Source organism: Sebastes fasciatus, chromosome 22 (assembly GCF_043250625.1).
Source record: "Sebastes fasciatus isolate fSebFas1 chromosome 22, fSebFas1.pri, whole genome shotgun sequence".
Taxonomy (NCBI): Eukaryota; Metazoa; Chordata; class Actinopteri; order Perciformes; family Sebastidae; genus Sebastes; species Sebastes fasciatus.
Genome location: NC_133816.1, coordinates 16,284,073 through 16,311,640, shown reverse-complemented (window position 1 = coordinate 16,311,640; position 27,568 = coordinate 16,284,073). Strand labels below are relative to the sequence as shown.

Below are 27,568 nucleotides of genomic sequence, written 5' to 3'. Positions count from 1 at the left end.
TCAAAGACCCAGAAACCAACCAACTAATGCTTTGCTTTTCTGTGCGTCAGTCAGTGTGTGGTCATTTGATGAAATACAACTTATATCAGGAATATGCACCAAATACTAAAATAATAAAGATCTTTCAAAAACAAGACAAGCCCACAAGATTAAGAAACAATGCAGAAACTGCCTGTTCTTTTTGTGGTTTAAATTCTCTTACAGATTTGCAATAACCAGATTGTCAAAATAAAAAATGGACTTTTTGATTTGGCATTTTGGGACCCCAGAGTTTCTCTCTTTGCCTGGTTTGTATTTCAGCCTTAACTGGTAGATGTATTTTTTAACTTAAGACAGAACCAGGATAGCTGTTCCCAGTCTTATGTTCCCAGACTTTATTAGCTAGGCTAAATATGACCCCAGCTTCATAATGAGACTGTAACGTTTGCTGCGCAGCAAGTGATAATAAACAGGATAATGAAAATTGATCATTAATGTCAGATGCACAAATACGTCTACGGTTTCTAAAGTTAGTCAGTATTTGCTGACATTAGCCACCATAAACTACTGGTCACACCTGCTACCCACAGATCCAACCCAGAGTTAATGCCGTCAGATTAGTCTGACAAGATGCTTTAATCACATAAAAGCAGTTTGGGACTTTAAAATATATTAAATAAAATGTAAGTGATGTCCTTTTTTAATTCTCCTACTGTTATTAATCTCCAAATAGGACGCTCTGGTTTCAACTGTTGATTCATCAATCACAACTATTTCCTGTAAGGCGATATAGGCTACAACCCATCTGTATACTGTGATGTGTAAGATATAAAAGCCAACCCGGCGGTGAAGAGTTAACACATTTATAAGACGATGCTCACTGGCTCTCTGTAGCGCAGCATGTCATTTCAATCTTCTATACAGAAACATCCACACAGTGTTGGAGTGTTTATTGCCTCCAGGGCTGAAATGAAAATCTATTAAATCAGACTTACTTCCACTTTCTCTTGGAACAAGCAACCAGGTTGCGTCAGAATGAAAAAGAACCACATACTCACTTACAGTGTACAATAGAACGGTGATGTGATGTTTAATGGAAAAGAAGGATCTGTGATCTGAATTGTAATGAAGTGTTTCTGTCATTCATACCATGGCAGGCAGGAAGTCTGTGGGTATTTGAATAGATATAGGCTGGTGTGAACACGGTCAGATCGGTAAAGTATTCAATTCAATTTATATTTATACAGCGTTAAAATCATAACAGAAGTTATCAAAGGATACTTTTCATATAGAGCAGGTCTAGACCGTACTCTATAATTTAGAGATCCAAGAAGAGATCCCACATGAGCAACAGTGGCAAGAAAAAACTCCCCTTTAACGGGTAGAACCAGGCTCTGGGTGGGGGCGGCCTTCTTCCTTGACCTGTTCTTGATCCTGTTCATTCTTTATCCAGCTAACTTGGTTGTCAGAGCACATTCAGAGTTTGATGAAGTTATTTTGAATAGCAGTGCACTCTTCTTGTGAAATAAAGGCAACATGCGTAGAGTTGAAACCATGATCCATGACTCCATGACTGGATGACATGGCACCATGTCCACACACTATTTAATACTGATGCCCTCTATATGACCTTCAGAGGTAAACGTGCCAACGGGTGGGATTCCACGCAAAATCAGACTCCAATCCGGCTTCGCTGCTGCCGTGCAGTCGGAGCTGGAGAACAGTAGTAGTAGTAATATATTATATATAGTAGTAATTATGAATGTCTGGTGAGTGTAGCTGTATAACAGTGTCTGGATCATGTGTGCTGTATGGTTTGTTTAAATAGCCTCTGATGTACTAATCCAGTTTCTCTGCATGTGCTGGGTGTGAGAGTGTATCTAGCCAGCCTACTCAATCATGATTTTGAATTCTTATCTTTGGTGGGTAGTTTTATTTGGTGATGAAGTGGTTGTTTTGACCAATAAACTGGTTGAGTTACTATTATATGGTGATGTGACAGTTATGTAGATTATTGTTCAGAGCAGTGCACAGAGGGTTAGAGATATGGGGGGTAGATAGGCTCCCCAAAAGTGAAGCCAAAACATCTGGATTTCCCCCTGGTGGCTGGTTGCAGTATAGGTCATAAAGCCCGCCCCCTCCATGTTAGTGGATGGGACATGGGCCAAACTAAAACGTCAAAGTACACGTCAAGTAAAATTTTTCCCAAAGATGGTTTCTGTCATTTTAGGTAGTTCTTATCACGCTGATGTTTGTTCAAGTGTTCATTTTTCTGATCAGTTTGGTTTTAATTTGTTATTTGATGCTATATATACGTCATGATTGACAGCTGTGAGTCTCTCTCGCTGACAAGCTGCGGCTGTGCTCGGTGGAGATGCGTCGTCCATCCTACAGTCTTTGGGGCCCTCGATGATGTTAACCCTGTCATGCCTACTCTGATGTCGTATGACTTTGATCATGTGCTGGCATAGCTCGATTCAGATGGTTATTCACACAGTGAAATAAATTAACCTTGAGATTCGAGTTGTTTTTTTTATCTTGCTGAGATTACTTGTGAGATTTGTTGTGTTGCCGGAACTCTTGTGACAGTCGTGGTTAAAGGCTCCACCGTGATCCGCCAACACTTTCTGTTATTGCATGTTTATCCTGATAGTTGTTTCATCAAATCTCAGGCTTAAAAATCAATCTGGATGGATTTGTAGTCACTCTGCACGGGTGCTGTCTGCTGTAATGGTTCTCAATCTCTTCCATTTTCACAGAGAGTGAGTCATTCGGGCCCCCTGGATCGTCCTCAGTGACCCCTGAAACCCCCCAAGAGGAACCCGCTCACCCACTAAAACATTTGCCGGTACGTCTCTGAGATTAAATCTCCATAATCAGCGTTGCTGACTCTGTAATGATTACTTGCCTATACGCATGACATGTAAATAATGACAATTGACTCCCAGCTCCAGTGGTGTGTGTGAGCAGAGCAGCGGGATGAAGTGATGCAGAGAGGGAAAACGAGAAAGGTGACAGCCCTATTTATTGAGTCTCCTCCTTGTGAATGGTTGCAGCTTACAAACCTACAGGCTGATTTCTCCTTTTCTCTGACCTTGACTCAACACACTCACCTGCTCCAACTAGGGCCAGCTGGAGTTTATGATGGTAAAGCTGCTGTTTGGAGAGCACACAGGAGCTTTAGAAGAGGTTAAAGCACAGGGCACATCAGGATGTCTGCACGCCGGCTCACAATCTGACCACATTTCATCGGTGTCAGTGTGTTGTGAAATTGACTTAAAGCTGGTAAAATCAGAGGGAGCTATTCTGTTAACTCTGTCCTGTACTGATCTGAGAGAGTCTTCCTTTCCAACTCTACCAATTGCTGCATGTTGTGTATTTAAAGAATAAGTCTGGTGATATTCTATATTTGTTTTATTGTCAACAAATCCCATGTAATGACCAAAACCAACAATGTTGTTAGTCCATCTCTTACTTTTTGTTTGATAAAGCACAAATCTCATCTTTGCGTGGCTTGCTGCCACCCTGTGGCTGGTGTGGGGAAATACCCCCCACAACTGTTGTTCTCACCAGCTGTTGCGTCTGTGTCTTAAAACATGTTTCTCCTAATGTCATAATGGTGGTCCAGGGCAATGATTCTCAAATTGGGGTCTGTGGCACTCTGCCAGGGGGTTCATAAAAAGTGATGTTACAGCGACGTTGTTTCACGTTGTTTAAAGCGGCGTTGTTGTATGTGATGTTATACGAAACATTGTTACGCTTGTTCCGTAACATTACGTAAGCAAGGTTAAGGGCGGTTGTTTATTTACAGTAGTTACGTTGTTGCGTTACGTTGTTGCGTTACGTTGTTGCGCTACGTTGTTGCGCTACGTTGTTGCGCTACGTTGTTGCGTTACGTTGTAGCGTTAGTTGTAGCGTTAGTTGTTTGCCCGCACAGCTGTGGTTTTAAGTTCTAGTTTGTAACCGTTTTGTTTTCTTTGTTTGATTTCCCCATCTGAAGACTGTTCCTATTTTCATTTTACATAACACTTATGTTCGCTTTTTTTTCTGCAACATTGTTTGTGATTGTCTGCAGCCCGTTTTTCTTCATTTGATTGTCCACTTCAAAATAAATGGCCACTTTACGCCTGACTACATCGACTTCTGTTTTTTTACTTATCCTTTCACTTTACTGGGTCGTAAAAATGTCCAAAAAAATTATAGTATAGTATGTCGAAAAAAAGTCATAGTATAATATGCGGACCAATATGGTGCGTTACGTTGTTGCGTTACGTTGTTGCGTTACGTTGTTGCGTTACGTTGTTGCGTTACGTTGTTGCGTTACGTTGTTGCGTTACGTTGGTGCGTTCCGTCGCGTTGCATTGTCGCGTTACGTTGATTCGTTACGTTGTTGCGTTGCGTAACGTTGATGCGTTACGTTGATGCGTTGCGTTGACGCGTTACGTTGAAGTTACGTTGCGTTGTTGCGTTACGTTGACGTTACGTTGCTGCGTTACGTTGCTGCGTTACGTTGCTGCGTTACGTTGTTGCGTTACGTTGTTGCGTTACGTTGATGCGTTACGTTGATGCGTTCCGTCGCGTCGTCGCGTTGCGTTGTCGCGTTGCGTTGTCGCGTTACGTTGATGTAACGTTGTTTCGTTACGTTGTTGCGTTGCGTAACGTTGATGCGTTACGTTGTTGCGTTACGTTGACGCGTTACGTTGAAGTTACGTTGCGTTGTTGCGTTACGTTGACGTTACGTTGCTGCGTTACGTTGCTGCGTTACGTTGCTGCGTTACGTTGTTGCGTTACGTTGATGCGTTCCGTTGCGTTGTCGCGTTGCGTTGTCGCGTTACGTTGATGTAACGTTGTTACGTTACGTTGTTGCGTTGCGTAACGTTGATGCGTTACGTTGATGCGTTGCGTTGTTGCGTTACGTTGACGCGTTACGTTGACGTTACGTTGCGTTGTTGCGTTACGTTGACTTTACGTTGCTGCGTTACGTTGCTGCGTTACGTTATGTTGTTGCGTTATTATTTTAGCACAAACATTGTTTTTTCTAACCTTAACTACGTAAGGTTGTTGCTTAAACTTAACCAGACGTTTCTCAGCGTTGACCGCGTGTCATTGCGCATTTCTGCAAGCGAAATACGAGGCTGATATGAAACATATTTTTGAAACCGTCTTTGGTTCAGAAACTTCCACATTCAACTTATCTCGTGGTTTGCAGAAACATCCAACAATTTATCTGTCAACTGGGTTATAGTTCATAGATTAGGTTGTATTCTAACAAATCTATAACTCCTCTGATCTAGATATCTAGCAGGATAACAATGGAGCTTCATGGCAAAGAGAATACATGTTAGTAGATACATTCATTGTTGTCTTGGTTCTGCACATGGGATTTGTTGACAAGAAAAATACAAAACATCACCAGATTTATCCTTCACCCTACATTAGTTTAAAATTAAAATCTAACTTGTCTTGACATGTTACACTTGAAAATAGTAGTTTGACAATAAATCATTTCATACTTGACGTATGACAAGTCACAGTAAGATGTTGAGCAGCAGCAGATATCCTGATCACATTTAAGTTCTTGGCTGATTAAGCAAAAGCATAGCAGGCAAGCGGACAAACAGCACATGGTCAAAGTTTGTTTTTTAATAATTTCTTTACAGCGGGAGGAGGAAAAAACTTTACATATAGATTTATATAAACTCAAAAATGATTCTCAATAATACAAGGGTGTCATATAAATATAAAATACAGCTGTATTTCTGTTCCGCTAACATATTAAAGAATATAGCGTGGTCTAAGCCAGTGAATGGATTACTGTTTGTTGCTTATCCAGTTTCATTTATAAAATATACACATTTCATTTTAACAGCAGGCTAATAAAAAAAGTGAGACATGGGACGGGAGTTTTTTTTTTACAGTGGACATTCTGACCTCTAGACAACAGCAGAGATGTGGACATGAACTAGACACAAATAACCAGTGAGCTGCACACCTTGTTAAATAAGTAAAGTTAGTTATAAAACTAGATTGCAACTTTAACAGAATGGCTTTTTTGGTAATGTGAGGCCCCAAAGTGTTTAATATTAAATCAATAAATAAAAAGACATTATGAAATATATACATGGACCAATAATTTGTGAAATATTTTATTTTATTTAATGCTTATTTTAATATGAACAGTTTTATTTGAGTTAACTTTTATTACATCATAGACATTTATTTCAGTTTAATTATTTGGCATTGTTTTCCAGTCATACTTTTATTTTCCCCAGCAAGCTAGCTCAACAACTGCTAGTTTTAATCATTTCTTATATTATTAATTTATGGCTTCATTTCTATGTTTTACACAATTTATTCATGTGATTTTTTTTTAATTATTTATTTAATATTGAAAACTTTGGGGCTCCATATTTTAAGAGAAACAGTCAACTACATAAGAGTTGGGTTAGACCAACATAAATATTAGAACTGTTCACCTCTCATATTATGATGCTCCTCTCTTCCCACAGTTACAGGAAAAAGCCTATAAAATGCTATTTTAGGTTATTTATTGAATTAATTTTCCCTTAACATTTTGTACCTGAAGTCTTCCCTATGAATAATTCACTTTTACTGGATTCATTTGAGTTTCAGTAGAAAGTTTTAGTGTTCCATTATTGTTCAAATGTTGTTTGAGGCCTTGATAAGAAACAAAAGATGTGCATTTTTAAGGCTCTGCAGGTTGAATCCCAAACATCTCACTATTGATATGAGCTTTCAAACCCCACATGAGTCCAATAAGCATTATAATCAGATTCCAATCTGTGTTTAGTTGCAGACATTGACCTTCTGTGAGCATCAAGCCAGACACAGCGTGTGGTAGAAAACAGCAGAGGGTTGATGCTCTGTTAAATGTGCAGCCTCCAGGGAATCAATTATTTACCAATCACATGAAGGGGGGGAAACTTTTAAACAATCAATGTTATTTTAACTCTGAATAATTGAATATTGATTGCATCTAATTTGATTGATTTCACAAAGCTGTATGAGGCTTTTAAACTAAATTAGTGACACCTTCTGCTGTTTCACCTCACGAACAAAAAAAAACAAAAACAGAAACCAAAATAAATAAAAAAGCAATAATTTAATAGCCTGTTTACATTTATACAAACATGACGTCAGCTGGTCGAACGGACCAGTGACGACGACGACAAAAAAAAAAGACTTTACACATGCATGACCTCCTGGAGGGGTTTGTACCGTCTGGAGGGAGATCGATGCAGCGACATCGCCCCCTGCTGCTCACAGCTAGCACAGCAGACATTAAAAAAAGAAGCAAGTCTCTGCAAGAGGTCTCAGTCAGTGTTCAGTAAGAGGCACTGTATCATCTGTCTCACTGTCACATTGTTGAGTTCTGTAACATCCAGGTTTCCACATTGAACTATCTGTCTCAAAGCTTAGAAAAATCACATTCACAGTTCAGTCTCGGGGGTTACGTCACCAGCCTCTCTCTCAGGACGAAACACACAGCGAGGAGTCTCAGAGGTAGAGCTGCTCTGAACGCAGAAGTTCAAATCTAGTTAGAACTTGCGAAATCAGCATTCATGCAAGCTACTTAACTAGTCAACTAGTCCTGAGATCTATCACTGTTTCCCAATTCCACACTATGTACTAATGTTAGGGAAGTTGGTCTGCAAACTGAAGGATGTTTTCATCATTTTGGCTAAAACGAATGGCTTTGAAAGTAAAACCCAAGTTGTAATAAACTGTTAATATAATATACAGTACAGTAGTACATGCTATGCTATATACATAATTCACAGTAACAATAAAGCTTCTGATATACTACTCATTACTAAATACTAATGGCTTTTAGCCTCTTTTAGCTCATTGTCTTATAATCCGCAACATCACTGTTCTGTTTTGAGTGAAAAAGCTCTGATAAAGCCACCGTACGCTACCAAACAGCAAGACCGACACAGTTAGAGACTAGATGGTAAACATAGTGCAGCATTTAAAAGCTAAAGAGACAGATACTTTTCTCAGGAGTTGTTTGCGACCAAACCAGTTCTAAAAAGGAGAGAGAATATTGGCCTTACACAAACACAACTCCAAATTAATGATAACGTAACGTTGCGTTAACAGCTTGTCGCACTGTCCCCAAGTGGCCAAGTAAAATCAAATTGATGCAGCTTTAAGTTTAACTGTGCTTTCACATGCATGAAATACGAAAGGTATAGTATGGAACTGGGATTCAGCTGAGGGTCCTTTGCCCCGCCCGTTCATGTCTCAACCAATGAGAGATAGTTTGTGCCTGCAGAGCAGCTCTGCCTCAGACGGTTAAACAGAAAACTCCGCTGTGTGTTAGAGACTGAAGGCTAAACTAGGCTAAGGCCCCTGTTCATCTCATGTAGTATGTGTCAGTATCAGTATCAGTGTAGTGCTTTCTACTCCTCTAAATGTCTAAATGAAGAGCTTCAGTGTGCTGTAGTGTATTCTGTTTCATAAAAGGTGCTCGGCTGCGTGCTCTCTATGGCTCTAACATCCAACCAGTGCAGCTGTGAGTGTCAACACACACTACAGCCATGGAGGGTATGCATTGCTGACAACACACACACACACTGCGAAGTATTGTCTGAGAGGACAACTGTGGAAGCAGCTGTGTATGTTGGCCTCACACTCTATAACAGTGACAGTGTGTGTGTTCTAGTGGGTCAGCCTGTAGAGCAGTTCAACAGTCACGTGTATATAAAAAGTACTGTGTGCTGCTCCTCTAGGTGAGCAGGTAGCAGTAGAGGACGTAGAGCAGGGCCATGGCCACACAGTAGAAGAGCAGGAAATCTGTGGACAGCAGCGAAGAGGAGGAGGAGGAGGACGATGAAGACGAAGGTGAGGAGTGGCGGGGGGACCGGTCCTCCGCCGTCTCCCCCCCCTCAGCAGCCAGCAGGGCCGTCACAGAGCGCAGCAAGGCGGGCGGCTTACACAGAAGCACATCAGAGGACACACACACGTCCGTCTGGACAGGAGACGGAGGACAACACACACACACGCACGCACACACGCACGCACAGGAGGAAAATATAAGTAGTTATATTGTTAAAACTAGGAGACGAGAAGGACAACACAGAGTCAGGGTTGGACTGAAATGTGGGCCAGATGATGGCATTTGGTTGAAAACGTTATTCAATTAAGCACAAAAGGCTTTCAGTCCAACCCTGAGAGGAATAATAGAGCAACACAACTGAGCTCAAAGCACATGGAGAATTCTACCTCAGCTAATTTCTGTTTTAAACATTGCATTTTTGGAAAGAACATTTAGATGTATCAAGGTTGTAGACTTAAAGTGGCCGTAGGTAGTATATTTTTGGCATCATTAGGCAAAAATTCCATAATAACCTTTCAGCATATTGTAATTCAAGTGTTCTGAGAGAAAACTAGACTTCTGCACCTCCTCATGGCTGTTTTCAGACTTTAGAAAGTCTAGCCCGTGACGGGAGACTTTGGCCAATCACAGGTCATTTTATTGAGAGAGCGTTCCTATTGGCTGAGCTCTGGTCATGTGACCAGAACTTGGCGTTACGTCACAAACGTTCTCATTTTACAGCTAAACCGTGAACTACTAGATGATTCTGAAAACATTCGAGAAGAGAAATAGGCATTAACGTAACAGAATAGTGATTCATATTTGATCAGCGCGGCCTAGTTTGGTCGGAGTTCACGAGTGATTGACAGCCGGCTCTCATAGACAGCAGCTGGACAGCAGACCTCAGATCAGCTCTTACTGCCTGTTTTCCCACGGTAAGTAAAATCTAGTAGATGCCGTTAGGAGCACCGGAGGACACAGAGGCACATGATTTTTTTCACGTTACCTGTGTCATGTTCTACTGTCACGATATAGCGACCGTTTTATAATCATATTTGCTCCAATCTCACCTACTTCAGCTTTAAAAGGACAGAGAGTGAGACAGTTCTTACCTCAGGGACTCCCAGCTTGCGACAAGCAGCAATGAAGTTTTCCACGTTGAGTCGACACTTTGCTGAGCTCAGTTTTGGCTGAAATTAATATTAGAAAAACACATTTAGGGAACTTCATGTTGGAGTGAAATGATTGCTTTTTTGTGATTCTCAAATAGTGGCTTTTAGAAAAATACCTTTGATCATATGTTAGTAAGAAGCCTCCCTGTTTTCACATCTGTTTTCATTTGCAGTTAAAGCTAGGGTTGCTAGTGTTCTTCAAATACACTCTTGTTATATTTATAAGAGAAACATATCTGGTATCTGTGGCTTTCACAGGACTGCAATAAACATCCAATCATTTCATTCGGCCCAATGATTGCTCATGAATTAGGCTGGAGCATCAGACCCCATGAGTGTATTTAGCCAAAGCTGTGTGTTATTTCTTCTTTTAAAGGTTACACAGCCTTGCTTTAATACTACAGTGTTAATACCAGTCTGGAGTGGATCATTGAGAGGCAGAGAGGACTCACCACTGCTGGGGAGGGAATGTGGATGATTGACACGGAGCGCGGTCGGATCTGGTTCACCAGCTGGCAGAGGACCGTGCCGTTGGATAAGGCCTCGCCCAGATCCTCCGCTAGAGTGATCTTCAGCCGAGACTCCAGAGTCTGAGGACGGAGTATTGCAGCGGATCAGCATTAAAAAAGCTTCTTACACAGCAGTTGCACCACACGACACAAACACAGGATTCTCCTGATGTTTTGCATACGTGTGTAGAAACATCATACAAATGGGATCACTTCGATTCTCCACGAGTCTCCCCTTTACCCTTTATGATAATCACATACAGTTTGGGGCAAGTCATAGTCAGCTGTTGTTGCCTGTTGGGCTGCAGTTTGCCATGTTATGATTTGAGCATATTTGTTATGCTAAATGCAGTACCTGTGAGGATTTCTGGACAATATTTGTCATTGTTTTGTGTTGTTAATTGATTTCCAATGATAAATCTATACATACATTTGCATAAAGCAAACATATTTGCCCACTCACATGTTGATAAGAGTATTAAATACTTGACAAATCTCCCTTTAAAGTATATTTTGATAAAAAATAGATACAAAATGTGTGATTAATTTGCGATGAATAAATAGATTCATGCATTTTTGTGAACAGAATCACTTGAACTTAAAGTCGGTCCTCAGACAACCAGTGAAGTATTGACAAATTTTACAATAAGCATATCAGACTACGTCATCGTATCCAATGACTGAACCAAAACCAGGTCTGTGTGTGTGTGTGTGTGTGTGTTGGGGCTTACCTTGCGTAGCTGTGTGATGTCTGGTCTCTCCTCTTTAGGAGAACGCAGCATGGTGCGAGACTCACTTCTGCCAGACTCACCCAGAGTAAACACTGAGAAAAATGATAAAAAGACAACATGCAGCGTTGGAACATCTCTGCAGCAGAACTGAATGAAGGTGTGAAGTGTGTGTGTGTTGTGTCGTTGTGTACCTGTGGGTTTGACGTTGCTGCGGGAGGAGGCACGGAACAGGAAACTGTTGGGTCTCTGGGCCTGACCGGGTGGAGGGGACGTCTTCGGGGAGGACGGAGATTCTAACAAAAACATTCAGGTCAGGGTTACAGATTCACTCATGACATGATGACAGGACAGAAGTGGACCTTAAATTGATGTTTTTAACAAACTACTGTTTCCAAAATCAAGAACGAACTTTCACACTCTGAATAATAAAACAGATAATACAGAAGTTCTTTATTTTTGCATTCATCAAAAACGGCCATAAGAGAGACTTTAATAATATTAAAGTAATATTTAAAAGAAATAATATTTCATATGGAAAATATTTAATAAACACGTGCTTACATTTTCCAAATTTGACAAAAATCCTGACTATAAATAAAAGTGTGATTTTTCATGTGCTCTAAAAATTTTCAAAGTTGTACTGTTGTGGCATTTTTCATTATCATACTAAATATAATCTTTGGGCACAAGTGGGTTGAGTAATGAAATACTAATTATAAACACTCCTGCGTGTTATACAGATACATTTAAATAAAGGGAGGTGTGTACCTGTTCTGCTGCTGGAGCGTTGCAGAAGTATTGACGGAGAAATGGAGCTCATCTGATCAGCACTCTAATAAAAGAGGAAGACAAGTCAGACTTATTATCAATGGAAACTCACGATCCAGCTGTGCAGCTCTCAGCTCTGTTTCCTGAAGGAATAGGGGGGCACTACTCACCGCACATCGCTGCCGAAGACCTGAGTGGGAGTTGCTGTTCTCTGGAGAGCCACCACTAGGGGGAGACAGACACCATCGTTTGATCAGTACAGAAAGGGCAACACTTCCCACACCCTCAAACTTCCCTCAATTTGTAAATCAGCATCGACTGAGGAAATGCAAAAACGATGGAAGTAAATAGAACATGGAGAGTATCTGACTCTCTGCTGCTGCTTCTCTGCTGTGTTTTATCTGTTCAACAGACTTTACTTACGCTGAGCTACTTCCTGTCTGTGGTGGTGCGGCGGCCACATGACTTCCTGCTTTGCTGGATGACTTCAGCAAACTGCAAAATTAGAGTTTTGACATGGAGAGCGTATAATTAGATATGACAGACAGAAGGGAGTTGCCTCTGACAGAGAGACGGTCCTCTCTGTGTGTGTGCAACACAAACGGCTTTACACATGATAACATATACAAGCTCTATACATGTACATACTGTGTGTCCCAGTGATAAAAGGAAATACAGAGTCACATTCATATGGCTGATGTCATGTGGTATCTGTGTCTTATCCATTCATACACTTCAAAATGCTTCTTCCTCCATCATAAAGGATCGAAAGCTTCATACTACAGAGTTTACTGCTGACAAACATTTGCTTTTCAAAATAAAATCAGCACAGTTGGTTTCAGAAACGTTGCTATAAAGAGTGAGAATGGGTGTTTACCTGGCCTTTTCTCTCTGCTGCTGCTGCAGGCGCTCTCTCTCCTGCCAGATGAACAGGGTGCCCGGCCTCCTCCGCTCCTCCAGGGTGGGGCTGGAGGGAGACAGGGGGGAAGAGGAGGCTGACGATGGGGTGCCCACCTCCACTTGGAGGTTGGACCTGGAGAGGGGTTGAGAGACAATGACATGTAAACCGTTTGAACTTGTTGCACCACCCAGGAGTGAAATACTACCCAAATAGTACAAGTTAATAAAAGAGTTACTGTTATCAGATTTGACTGACAGCAAACCGTTGACTCCCAACAAACTGCATCTCTCCCTCTCTCAACCCAATCCAACCGGTTGACCCACTGTAACACTGAGTGCTTGCCCATGGGGGATTTCTTGTTGGATCATAGAGTGCGGTCTAGACCTGCTCTATATGAAAAGCGTCTTGAGATAACTTCTGTTATGATTTGACGCTATAAAAAATAAACTGCATTGATTTAAATGCAAGATTGGGAGCATTTCTATTGCCTCCGCATGGCTCTCAACATGGCGATGGCTGAGATGCTAAAAATACTAACAGTGCAAATAACAGTAACAGTGCTGACAGATCTAAGGGTTAACCTCGGGGGAACCGGAGGGTACGTTTCCGCAAGGGCGCTGTCGGTTGGGACGGCGTTATCAGCTGTAAGTGCCGTATAAGAGCAGTGCAGGTCGGCGGTCGTGAGCCAGCCAGTGGGGCACGCTCACATGCATCAACACTAAAAAGGCACCCAAGGCCGGCCCGGCTATGTCAACAAAGCACAGAGAAGCTGTGATTCCAACACACACAGAGGGAGAGAGACTTCATTCTCTGCTCAGGTAGACATTACACCTCTATATCTTTACATAGCAAAATAGTTGTTTACTGCTATATTAATGCTCTGGATATGGTATAGAGAACCTTTAACTTTTCATTGGGGTAAATGGTGCAAAAAGAAGCCCAAGTTATCACAGGCCACAGAAAACATCTTTACCGGCCCAATCAAGTCAAAAGTAAACCAACTGGGCAGGAAATACAAATTTGGTTAATAACAACACAATCACAAGTTATGGTAGTTTTCATAGTTCAACCATTTAACAAGAGTCCAAGTTGCAGTAAATATCAAACAATCCATTTGCTAATATTAAATAAACTCAAGTCTATTGAAGGGATTTGATAGAGTTGCACCTTTATTCTGAAGGCTGGTCTGTGTAAAATCATTGTGTCATTTAAATGTAAAAGTCTGGTTAGAAAGTGAGTGTTGAGTTTCCATTTTAAGTGTCAGTATTCTATTTTTAGGAGTCTCAAAGGAAGTGTTGGAAGCCAAGATTTGGAGCATCCGTTTGTTCCAGCTGATTGTAAAGCGTTTTAAGAGGAGACACAGGATTGTGTAACCGCTAAACTAAATCTTCCTCAGTCAGAAAGACCAGACTGGTAGTCTAGTTACCAGATCTAAATCATGTCCGGTATACGAGGGTCAATGAGGGTTTAAGTGCTGATTGAATGGTAGTAATTTGAGAGAGGACAGTTAATAAAACTCAAAAAATGTTGAATAAAGCATGCTGCTTGTTGCTCCAGAAGCTGAGAACAATGGCTCTGTGTCACATATTAATATGTAGCCAATGGGACTGCCAGGACACTAAGTCTCAACGATGTAGTTATCTTGGTTACGGGACAACAGAGCAGCACGATAAAAGCTGCCTGCTGGGCTTCAGCACAAAACGGGCTGCTGACAACACCGCATCTAAAAGGAAGATGTGGCTATTAAGATACAAGTTACTAAGATTGAATACAGTATAAGACCCAACCACAATGTGACAGAGGCCTACAGTCACACAAAAAGTATGTCTTACAAGGTTTTAGCCTGATAATCAGACTGCCATTTTGCTCCACTTCATTCCTTTAGAGTGATTTCATGCTAATGAAATCGTTGGCAACGACACTACAGTACCTTTGCCACTCGGATTAAGCCAATACCCTGACTCTACTGGTATCTGGTTTTGCGCTTGCTTTGTTTTACATCAGCTTTCAAAAGATACGTGGACATTTAGACAATGCTGTTGCTACAATGTAATAAATGTCTGGGGAAGTCAACGAGTGACGACTGTTAACCTCCCGAGATAACAGCACCCACAGGCACTCAACATGCAGAGTTTGAGGGCCACTGTAACTAATGGGAATAGCAGTCTGTTGACTTTTCCCAGCTCTTCAAATACCCGGTGAATTGACCTTGTAAAACAAGGAAGGAAAAGAGAGAAAAAGTGATAAAACCTCATCTGTCTTTTTCACGAGTGCCTGAGTGAGTACACAGTTTCCAACCAGAGAAACCAACACACTGCTGAGTTTAGACGAAGAATTGTCACAGAAACAGGCCGAGTAGAATTAAAGGTTATATGGAAATGCTTTTCAAATATACTGGAATACCGTGGCACAAGAAGTGTAAACAAATGAGACCTTGGTAGAGGTCAGTACTTGTGTCCAACGCCAAACGTGTTACAGAAAGCTGAGACATTTCCCATAAACCCTCTTGCTTATCACCCATTCCTCCCTGAAGAGGATTAACACATTGGCAGTGATGTTTTTCAGTCTCCTTTTACTCCCTCCATTATCTGTCACTAGAAACTCTGACATCCTTATCCATTTGCTCTTCCAGTTTTGTGCTGAAAAACACTATTCCTATTTTGCTCTTTAAACCAATGTTATTATTTTATGCTTTGATCCAATATTATTGTATTATGCTTTAAACTATTTTACAAGTTTGCTTTTTAAACCAATATTACCATCTGTGCGTGAAACCAATATTCCAGTTTTTACATCAAACCAATATTACAGTTTTTACGTTGTCAAACCAATATTCCACTTTTTACGTTACGTCAAACCAATATTACAGTTTTTACGCCAAACCAATATTCCACTTTTTACGTTACGTCAAACCAATATTACAGTTTTTACGCCAAACCAATATTCCACTTTTTACGCCAAACCAATATTCCACTTTTTACGTTACGTCAAACCAATATTCCACTTTTTACGTCAAACCAATATTCCACTTTTTACGCCAAAACCAATATTCCACTTTTTACGCCAAACCAATATTCCCCTTTTTACGTTACGTCAAACCAATATTCCACTTTTTACGTTACGTCAAACCAATATTCCACTTTTTACGTCAAACCAATATTCCACTTTTTACGTTACGACAAACCAATATTCCACTTTTTACGCCAAACCAATATTCCACTTTTTACGTTACGTCAAACCAATATTCCACTTTTTATGTTACGTCAAACCAATATTCCACTTTTTACGTCAAACCAATATTCCACTTTTTACGTTACGTCAAATCAATATTCCACTTTTTACGACAAACCAATATTCCACTTTTTACGTCAAACCAATATTCCACTTTTTACGCCAAACCAATATTCCACTTTTTACGTTACGTCAAACCAATATTCCACTTTTTACGTTACGTCAAACCAATATTCCACTTTTTACGTTAAACCAATATTCCACTTTTTACTTTACGTTAAACCAATATTCAGTTTTTTACGTCACACCAGTATTACTGGTTTGCGCTTTAAACCAATATTTCAGTTTTGAGCTTTAAGCCAATATTCCTTTTGTTGTGCTATAAACCACTATTCCTGTTTTAACTTTATAAAAATTAGCAGTGCCATGCAAAGGGTCTATTTTCAAGTATGTTACCTGCATATTGTTGAGTCCTGGGTTCGGGATGGTGAAGAAGAGCTCTCCTTCTGTTCCTGGAAATCAATGGCACAATCAATTACTTCCTTATTCTAAGAATGCATGCAAGGCAGGATGTTAAGCAACAAGCCAATGTGACACAATTGCTGATCAGTCTGTGAATGAATGGTACCAGAGGAGGCGCTGTGAGTGGAGGTGTGGGTGGATTCATCCTGATCTCCTCCTCCTCTTCCTCTGTCACACTGCTGTCAATGAAGTCCACATGCTCAGCAACCCCATTCACTGCAAAGAGCGAACAAGAGTCTTTAAGATTTTCTCTTTATGTGAAAACAAATCTTCTGTTTCAGAGAGACCTACATTTTTAACAGAACACTGTTTAATGTGATTCATTACATGAAACACAGGTTAGAGCAGGTGTGTCCTTCCTCACCTTTGTTAGCTTCCACAGGAGATCCATCCTCCTCCCCCTCTTCCTCCTCCTCTAGGTTCCTCTGGTCTCTGCTGACCTCAGCCATGCGGAGGGAACGCTCCGAGAAGTCATCTGCTGACTAGACACACAGACAGATAACGGTCATTGATCTGTAGTCGGTTGTGAACACCAGAGGATATGTAGGCTGTATTTGTATATGTTGCATTTTATATATACAGTATATATATTAGGGCTCTCAATAGATTTAAATATGTAATCGCGATTGTGCTCTGTAGTTGCAGGTAGCTTTGGACAGTGTTTAGTCGGCCTCTCTGCCAATGCATGGCCAAACAATGCTGAGGTTCAAATGCAGTTTCAACCACCAGCAGTGTGACTGTAGTCTATGCCAATATGTTCATACTACAGTACTATGCTATTTTCTTATTGTCATATTTTGGCTGATATATCGTCACTTCTTACTCTATATTCTGGTTCACTAATCATCATATAGCATTGACTATGTTGGGGTCAAATATGTCCCTGTCCACCTCGAACTGTTCATCAGGGTCATCAGACCTTAAAGCTAGGGTTGGTAATTTTCTTCAAAGTTGGAGATGTTGCGGTTCATGGTCGGCGTTTCAACCCCTAACTAAAAAATTTATAGTGCTGTAGAAATTGTAAAAATCCAAATGGGCTTTTGAATGCACTCACCCCTCCCAAGAGAAAAGAACCATGCATGAAGATCAGGCAAATTACTGATTAGGAAATTACACATTTCAGCGATTTCTGATTGCAACTGACTCCGGGAACCTTTGTTTTCACGCCATCCCTGCTTTCTCTCCCCCTCATTCCTCGTCCATTCCTCTGTCCTGTCCACTATCGAATGGAGGCAAACAATTCTATTGTTTTTTTGCATTTGTATACCTTCATTAGACGGCAGTACAGTAGTAGAAAGATGAAAGAGAGAGAGAGAGGATCGATTTGAACCGGAGATGTTGCGGTTCAAATTTTGTTTTTGTTTTTTTAATTTTCTTTACATCCCGACAACCAGATAAATCAAATGCTCTGACAAAACAAGAGAAAACAATTTGGTATCTGTGGCTGTCACTGGACTGTAATATACCGAATGAACCTACCTGATCGCACTCATTGCATGTCACCGGAGTCTTCCACAAGCTGCTAGCTTGACAGCTGTGAGCACTAACAATAGCCGTGTTAATGATAATAATGATAATTTGGGGAGAGTGTCTTTGGAGGGAGGCCTGAAGGGACAGTCAGTGTTGATGACTTGGTGACTTTCTCTCTAGATTTAGGGACTTCCGGGCTTTTTAGATCATTTTTTAAATCTAGTGTACTCTTGCTAGTTTCTCAACATTACCAACCCTAGCTTTAAATGCAGCATTAGTAAATTTACACACTTCTGTTTGATCAACATATAATGTATTCACTCAGCACACATGTTAGGGGCAGTACAGAAATGATTGTGCGTGTCCAGTAGTTTTACCTCATTCCCAGACCACCGCTTGCTGCCGCTGTCGACGCTGTTGAAGCCAGAATCCAGCCCTCCGAACTGCCCTGTGAACAGCTCCTGGTCTGACAGACTTCAGGGAAACATGCAGAGCACACATTAGGAGAAGTGAAACACACACACACAACAAATACACAGCAGTGTTGTTGGGAGACTGTTACATAGTGGTTCATCAATCTAAAGGGCAGTGACCTCTCCAGAACAGACTCTTCTGTCTTCTCTCTTATCGCTGTCCTTGGTCCTGTCTATTCCATGGAAATGGCTCACTAGGTAGCTAAAAGGGGTCCATTCAAGTATATAAATATTTGATAAACCTTGCTTCCTCTTAGTTAACATGCCCTTTCACTGTCATCATTTATCATCCATTTCCCTATTCTGCATTTACCGTACCTCCTGCCATTTATCCTCTCACATCATGTTCACATTGTTCCTATTTTGGCATAAGAGTGCGTGTTCTCGAGTGAATATTGTGGTGGCGAAACATATTTATTTCCATAACTCCTAACTAGTGCGGGCTGTCAGACATCGGCTTAGCACATGTTTTGGAATTAGCTTGTTCCTTCATCCTTTCTGCTACTCCCTGAACTGCCTTCTCCCTTCAGCTACTGCTTCCTCCCTCTAGTCTTTCCTCACCAGCTGTTGAACCCAGTGGGCCTCAGGTGTCTCTCCATCTCCTCCTGAGTCCTCTTGCAGGCCTCCATGTTGAGGTACTTGAAGATGTGGTATTTGCCCTTGGAGCAGATCTGCGCAGGCGGCATTTGCAGCGGGTTGTTGTCCAGCAAGATGCTCTGGAGATGACGGAGGTGGCGGTAGCACAAGGGCACGTGGGAAATGCGGTTGCAGGACACATCGAGCCGGACGAGGGGGAGCTCAGATATTTCTGGATGGTGCAAAGAGGGAGAGGGGAATTTATTAGTCAGTAACTTCTGTCCGTGTACTCCATTTATAATGTTTCAGCTGCAATTTTACAGCAACTCCTGCACAGATGTTTTACATTAAAAGTCTTAAAAGTCATTTCCTGGTTGGCTGTTTGAAGTGAAAAACCTGCAGGAAGTATTGAGTTTTATTGACGGTAGGGCAATTAACAACTAGAACTACCGCCTCGCAGTATGCCTCCGCCAACTGGTTAAGTTGTTTACATCCATGTCGGTCCAAAAAATTTCATCACTACATCATTTTATCCTGACATTTGTGTGAAATTGTCATAATTAGCACATGAATTCTTGAGTTATGGCCAAAAATGTGTTCTGTGAGGTCGCAGTGACCTTTGACAATCAAATTCTAATCGTTCATCCTTGAGTGAAAGTTGATGTTTGTGCCAAATGTGAAGAGATTCCTGAGATATCGCGTTCACAAGAAAGGGACGGTCGTACAATATATGATTGTGCCAAGTTGGGATGTCACAAGAACCGATACTTCGTTATCAAGTCGATGCCAAAACTCTGAAATCGTGACTGTACTTGTTATCATGGCCTGTTAAACTTCCAAAGAAAAAACAGTATGCAAACGGTAATTTAGGAGTGGATGTTGAAGTACATGTGACAGAGAAACAGAGATAAATTAATATATAAGCTAGTTTTGATTTAGCAATTTCTAAATATCCACTTAGTAAACACTTATGTCAAATATTACAAACACAATTGTGGCCAAGTTTGAATTTAGAAAAAGTTGCTGCTGTCCACAGAGAGTCTGTTTACTCTTGTTTTCATTTACATTTCCTCCTAATGAGCTCCAGAAACGAGGCACTAATGGCGTCAGATCCATTAGCTTGCAGTAAGTTCAATACTCCTACATGTAAACAATCGATAGCCCACAATAATGATGCAATCACCACCTAACCTGTAGAGATTCTACATTACATTACAATCCAATATATACAGAGAGCTAGAATTGGATTAGAGTGTTAGTTATACTTTGCAGGCTTAACGAAGCTTAGTGATAGTCAGCTATAAATGCACTGAATGGATGAGAACTGTGTGGGATCACTTCCTGGGGTCTGGACATCAAACAGCACTGAGAAATGCTGAATGGGAGCAATATGAGCGGAGGTGATCACACACGGGGTCTTTACAGTGATAACTAGAGGAGGTTTGAGGTCAGCAGATGGAAGTGTGTCTATACCTTCAGGCAAAGTTGTGAGCTGGTTCCTCCTCAGGTTTAAGTCCCTCAGACACTCTAGCTGGCCGAGCTCTGCTGGCAAACACTGCAGCTCATTACAGCTTACATCCTGAGAGAGAAACACATACAGTGAACCAAGAACTTCACCCCCAAAAAAGCCCATTTGTGTATCAATGACTCACCCCGTGTTGCCTTGCATTGAGGTAACTTGGGGTTGAAAAACTATATCAAAAACATCTGTTTAAAAAACTCTCACACAACTGGTGCAGTATAACCCAAGCCTCATTTATCCAGTCGTATGCTCATTACTTCCCCAACACATGCATCTTTGCTAAAAATCGTACTATTTAAAACTTGCCTGTGCAAGTGTGACACCGTTTAATGTTTTGTAAACTGATGTTTGGATATAGTTTTGCCGTTATTAAACGCGGTCCCCATTCACTTCAATTCATCATGACTTCGGATTCTTCGTTCAATGTGAAGGCAGGCAAGAAAAACAGTGTACTTCAAGAATTCAAGGTAACACTGGGTGAGTCATTGATATACAAATGGTCATTTTGGTATTCCTTTAAACTCAGTAAAAGTCCATAGTGTGTTTTACAAGGACATAAAAAGATCTGGACTGAGAGAGTGATACTAGTGGAATTTACTCTCCCTCTATCACCATAGAAACCAGCTGATGTTGCCGATAGTTCTATACATAGAAACATAGTGTTGATGAGAGACTGTAACGTGTGTGTGTGTGTGTGTGTATATCATACCAGCTGTCGGAGGTGTGTGAGGGAGAATATGGAGGCAGGCAGTGAACACAGCTTGTTGTTGCTGACTATGAGCACCCGCAGGAGGGGAAGCTGAAACACCGACGGGGGCAAACTGGACAGAAGATTACGACTGTGGAGACAAACAAATGCACAGTGATGTCATTCAAGAGGCCTGGTGCATCAAACATCTAAACACTGATACCCTCTTGGTTAAAACCTTGATAGAAAATCATAAAAATGAAATGTTTGATATAGTTTCTTACAGAGTTAAACTATAAAGAATGTGCAGCCACAGTTATTTTCATTGATCAGTATATTTGCTTTGAGCCCACACTTTTGCTGCCTGTATTAGCAGCCACCTGGAGGGCTTCTCCGGTCTCCTAGCAACAGTGAAATGATAGTGGAGATCGAGGAGAGAACAATGTGATGAAGAGAGGCCGTACAGACCCTGTCCAAACCTTCTTACATCTCCAGCAACACTGAAGTTCAAATGCAGTTTTCAAACAACAGCTGAGCTCTAGAGGTGTCATGCACCTGCAAACTGCAAACTGCAAACTGTGAAATGGATGCAAACTGTTGACTGCCGTCTTCGTGGTGTGCTAAAGTGCAACTTTTAAAAACCCAGGTATCGCTATCGGGACTGAAAAAGTCGGATTGGTGAATCCCTAGCCCTTATTTAAATCATTAGGTCCTAAAAGTTGTCAAATGTAGGCTGGAGCAAGGTCTGGGAGGAGGGGTTAAAGGAAACGCTTCTGCGCCTGCTCTATGGGTTCAATGGATGTGGAAAGTCGGGTACTTTATCACTCGGAAGTCGAGCCATTTTGGCTTCATGCACCACTGAGCAACTCTCATAGGAATGAACTGGAACCCGCCTCCAACGCTGTATCCAGTTCTCTTTGTACATCCATGGTTTTCACAGAGCAACTTCCTGATTAAACTTTGACCTAGTGTATCTACCACAGTTGTGTGCAATCAGTAGCAATGTAAGATTATTACAAACATTTTGGTCGCACTAATTATCATCTTTTCCAAATAAAGTTATATAGCCTACATTAGTCATTTCCCACCACCGCCGCAGACTGCTACAGACACGAAACTCAGCTACAGGGCCATGACGAAAAAAGCTGAATAATAAATTCCATTACTTTATAGGCTATTATTGCTTATTTTTGTGTTAATGACCCTTAACTTGGCGCAGTTTCGAATGTTTCCTCATCATTCCCCGTCCCAAAAAATACAGATTTTGAACAAAAGCGCTGATAGAAATGAAAAGGCCAAAACTTTGACGTGTCTCACTTTGAACTTTTTAAAACCTGTAAAACGAGTTAGAAAGAAATACAAACTACAACAGAACAAGGGGAATAGTAGCCGTGAGTATGGTGTGGAGTTACCTGAGGTTGAGGTAGGTGAGGGCCTGGAGGTTGCCCAGGTTGGAGGACAGTGAACGCATCCCATTGTGGTAAAGGCTCAGCGTCTCCAGAGAGATGAACTGACAAAGCTCCTCCGGCAGCTCACACAGGCGGTTCTTGGACAGATCTGACAACACACACAATGACCAAACATTAGACTGTTTTCTCCAGTATTCATACCGCTACCGCACTAAGGAAAGGAAGACATTTGCTAGTGTAATCTAATGACTGAAGAAAACAAGATTCAAAGTTATAAGCTAAAACAGATTTTTGGAATCACTTGATTAAGGGATAGAAATTCAGTAAGGATGGGAATTTGCAAAATAGCTTCTGACTCTAATTCTTTTGGGGCAGATTTGTGATTTCGCAATATTGCAATTTGATATTCAAAGTCTGTGATTTCTGGAGTGGAATTTCTGGAAAGAAAGGTTTCTTCTTAAAGTAGGGGAAAGCATCTTCATTTTCACAAACGGCGATGGACGGCTGTTAAAATGATACTTCGGGTGTTTTGAAGTGGGGTTGTATGAGGTACTTATCTATAGTAGGTGTATTACCTATAGTAGATGATGATCAGTGCGTCCGCAGCTTGGAGAATCAGACAGGAGTACCGACACCAGAGCAAAGCAATACAGTGCTGAGGATGGGGACGGCATAAAAATTTATTTTAGCCACCTAAAAAATTGATATCCGTTAAAGTGTCCGCTAGAATATTATCCAACAGCGAACTGAACTGAAAGTGAAAAGTATCTATACTGTTTTTGTCATCTGAGCCTGTTGGTTTTGGAGAGAGCATAGATAAGTTTCACTTTCAGTTCCCACATTGGAAAGGAGAAGGAAAGGGCTGTCTGATGGCACGATAAAGCGGTGAAAATATTCTAAATATAGCATACACTTAAACAGATATACATTTCTTTTTAGGTGAGCCTTTCTTTGAGGTGGCTAAAATTCGTTTTTCTGCCGTCCCTGTCCACAGCACTGTATTGCTTTGCTCTGGTGTCGTTACTCCTGTCGGTTTCTCCAAGCGGGGGACACGCCGACCGTCATCTACTGTAAGTAATACACCTACTATGGATACGTACATACAACCCCACTTCAAAAGAGAGGAGAGCTCTGGGCTATCCTGGTGATCCAGCGCTCTAAAACACACACCATGTTAAGTAATGTACTTCCCCACTTTGAACCCAGCTGTAAACTGCTGTTCCATGTCATTCACCCCTCTCTCCCCTCATGTTTCCTGTCACTGTCAACTGTCAAATAATGGCCATATGCCATAAAGAATAATGAATGAGAGCTTTCACCAAAATATGTGATATAATTAATAAATCATCTTAGCCCTCAAGACTGAACAAAGGACAAAGACTGGAGGTTGATGGAATCAAAAACAAATGTTTGGGAAAGCAAACGTGGGTGAAGCATCAACTTAAAGAGGTAACCAAGTGAGTATCTTCTATAAAGTTGGAGTATTCACAAGAGACAGAAAAGAATGGTCAAAGCAGCAGAGGCCCAGATATCCTGACTTTTATTCCCAAGTATGGGTCAAGCACAATCCAACAATTCCCATGATACCACTTGATAACATCTTTTTGTTACAGATCTCTTGTCCCCGGAATGTAATGAAAGCTTTCTGTGATAACTTTGTAGTCTCCAACCCCAAACAGAGATCTCAACCCTGATGATATCAATCAAATTCATTCTTTGGTTTTAGATTCTACGTTTCCTTGTGCCATATGACAGCATCCACACTATTTTCATAAACCCGCCAGCCTAAAATGAACACACGGCTCCGAGCGGGGGAACCCACACTGCTGTGGCAGAATGTTGGCGAGGCCGACACTCGTCCACTTCTGACCAAACTGGGTGAGCGTTTCCAAAAGTAGCTGCTATTGGCTGCTTCCTGCTTTCAGTTTGCACAGTTACTGTATGTAGGCCATTCTCATCCACCGAGAAGGATACAGGAACAGTCAATTAACCAGTCCCTATCAGAGCATGACCCAGATGTACTATTTCACAACGTACCCTAACGTACTGTCAGTCCTTCATTGAAAGAATTCTCTTTTTTTTCACTCACTAGTTTGTAAATCTTATATTTTGGTCTTGTTGCCACTATAGTTGGGCTTAAACCAGATCATCTGATTCATGTTTACGTCAAATATACATCCTGTTACACATCAGTAAATGATTCCATGACAGCCCTTCAGAATTTATCAGACTCAGATTTTCGTTGTTTGAATAGAACCCTCCAATTGAGAGATTTTTAGAGAGATTTTTGGCCGTGTGCATCTGCTGAGCCGAGGCCGGTGACTTTGACATAACACCGGCAACATGAATGAGATTCAACTTCAGTAGAGGTGGGAGGGTGTGTTTGTTTACTAGAAAGTTCTTGCGTTTTTTGGCGGGATGCGACACTATGGGCCGGCGACGGGAGTGAGTAACGTTATCGAATCCGGCCCAAGCAGGAAAAGATAACAGTGTTTGGTTTGCCCGTTCTGGGCTACTGTAGAAACATGGCGGTGCAACATGGCGGACTCCGTGGAGAGGACCCGCTCCCTATTTAGATATAAACGGCTCATTCTAAGATAACGAAAATGCAACGATTCTTATTATCATGTGATTATACACTAAAGAAAACATACTTATTAATATTATATTCCATTTCTGCCACTAGATCCCCCTAGCTGTTACACACTGGTCCTTAAACATCAAACCGGTTTGAAAAACTGGTTTCCAATAGAGTGTGGTTGATGTCCAATTGATCGGTTTAGTGTTTGTCCTCCACCTCCTGATCTAACAATGCTCCACATGCAAGAGTCGCTGGGCCACACCCACTTTTGATAAATCAAATCCACGCCTGATTTCAACAAATTCCTCTCGAATATAACACCCCTCCTACTCCTACTCCTACTCCTACTCCGTTTCACTCAGAAAAACATCACATTACTAAAGATAAAGATGTTCTAACTGCCATTTCAAAGGGATTCTAACACCCTAAAATAATCTAGTTGATTATAAACATCATCTTCCAACATCTTCTATTTGCTGTCTCCTTATTTTCTTCCCTACCTTCCAAGCAATGCCTCTTCTTCCCAAACCTCCCCCTTTCCTAACAACAGTATTAGTGGGCGTGTATTGACAGTATTGACCCGGTCATCCTCTTCTCTGTATCGCTTCAACTCTACATCGGGCTTTGTGTGGGATAAAAGAAATGTGAACGTGCAGCAGACACATTAAAGCACCAATTGGTTGTCTATAGATCTCCAGTGATTCCAAAAAGCACCATTATCACCGAGCGTTTCGCTGGCAGCCGGATGAGACAGAAGTCTGTCAATGGCAGACAGCCCAATGGCTCTTTATTGATTGCTGTTGGAAGCAGCAGGGCTGGAGGAGGAGGCATTTCCTCTCTTTGTTGTTGGGGCTTCTATGGGGGCTTTTATTTTGGAAGACTTGAAACTGAAAAATTCAGAAAGAAAACATAATCTACACAGTTAGATGGGCTAATAACAATGGGACGTGGTCATTGATATGATCATTGTGCAGCTTCATTGTGTAGATATTTATTGTACAGCTGAGTGAGCATTAATGGTTTTTCCGTTTGTTAGTATCCTGGATTTAGAGTTTTAGCTTCCCATTACATTCTTTCTTTCTGGTCCGGATCTCTCTTTATATCAAGATTTACACAGGATTCAGAAAGCTTCCTTAGGAGTCGTTAAGTTTTTCTTCATCAACGTTAGAGCTACAACAATCAGCAGCTATTCTGATAATGGATTGATCGTTTTTAAGTCATTTTTTTCTAGCAAAAATGCCTAACATTGATTTTTCTTAGCATCTCAGTTGTGAGAATTTGCTGCTTTTCTTTGTCTTCTGTTATAGCAAAGTAAATAGTTTGGGTGTTTAGACTGTTTGTTAGACAGAAAAGCAATCTGAAGACATTTTATGGGATTGTGATGGCTATTTTTCACTATTTGTTGACATTCTATTACCAAACGATTCAGCAGATTAATCGATAATGGACATAAGTGTAAGTTTCAGCCCTAATCAAGCTACTGACCAATTTAACAAACAAAATAAAGAAAAAAAGATGGCAAAATCAACCTATTTCTGATCTGTAAAAATAGCTAATAACAGCTAATAAGAAAGACGACACCAGTAAACAAAAGGACAGGAGGTCTAACTATGGGTTTGCTAAAGCAGAAAGGATTAAGCCATTTTCTACATCAATGTAAGAATGAACAAAGAAACCCACCAGACCAAGTGTTTCATTATCAGGACCATTTCACATGGCCTTAATTACTACAGCCGCGTGGTTCAATGTGAGTTTTCTGTATACAGTAAATGTGAGAGTGACTAGATACTGTACTGTAGCGCTAACGCCTGATCTCCCTCCGTCTCCACTGTCCCATAGCTAGAGGGGAGCTGCCGGAACAATAGATGGGGGTGGGAATAGTAATGTGTGTGTGTGTGTGTGCGCCTGCTCTGGGGGATGGAGAGGTTGTCTAGCCTCTGTATCCGTTGTTGCAAAATACAGACATATCTGGGAGCTACGGTTTGGTTTAAAAAGGGAGTAATGGTTTGGATGGAACCTATTTGTACTGCAAATGCTATAATAGCAAATACTGATAAAAACACATTTGTAATACTATACTTGTGAGCACCTAGCAATGACTTCATTCATTCCCTAACCCTTAACCTGTATCCTAAACATATTCCAGCTTTTAAACCCATGCATTACTACAGAAATGGCCCATATTTGGTCTTGA

The 27,568-nt window shown here is 41.1% G+C and overlaps 1 protein-coding gene across 2 annotated transcripts in view; it reads right to left on the bottom strand.

Annotated features, from left to right (window-relative positions):
• The window catches only part of lrch4 (leucine-rich repeats and calponin homology (CH) domain containing 4), a 50,518-nt gene that overhangs the window by 736 nt on the left and 22,214 nt on the right, over positions 1-27,568 (bottom strand). The window contains exons 2-18 of one of the 2 annotated variants that reach the window (XM_074622777.1): positions 22,797-22,941; positions 21,406-21,535; positions 20,648-20,753; positions 19,160-19,406; positions 18,503-18,599; positions 17,020-17,137; positions 16,762-16,871; positions 16,590-16,645; positions 12,879-13,034; positions 12,425-12,496; positions 12,172-12,226; positions 12,002-12,065; positions 11,425-11,526; positions 11,234-11,325; positions 10,446-10,583; positions 9,934-10,011; positions 5,603-8,974 (exon numbers count right to left, since the gene is read on the bottom strand). In XM_074622777.1, the coding sequence (XP_074478878.1) occupies positions 8,732-8,974; positions 9,934-10,011; positions 10,446-10,583; positions 11,234-11,325; positions 11,425-11,526; positions 12,002-12,065; positions 12,172-12,226; positions 12,425-12,496; positions 12,879-13,034; positions 16,590-16,645; positions 16,762-16,871; positions 17,020-17,137; positions 18,503-18,599; positions 19,160-19,406; positions 20,648-20,753; positions 21,406-21,535; positions 22,797-22,941 (2,009 nt within the window). In that variant the 3' untranslated portion in view covers positions 5,603-8,731. Of the gene's footprint in view, positions 1-5,602; positions 8,975-9,933; positions 10,012-10,445; positions 10,584-11,233; positions 11,326-11,424; positions 11,527-12,001; positions 12,066-12,171; positions 12,227-12,424; positions 12,497-12,878; positions 13,035-16,589; positions 16,646-16,761; positions 16,872-17,019; positions 17,138-18,502; positions 18,600-19,159; positions 19,407-20,647; positions 20,754-21,405; positions 21,536-22,796; positions 22,942-27,568 lie in introns of those variants that run through there. The other variant, XM_074622778.1, reaches the window with a different exon arrangement.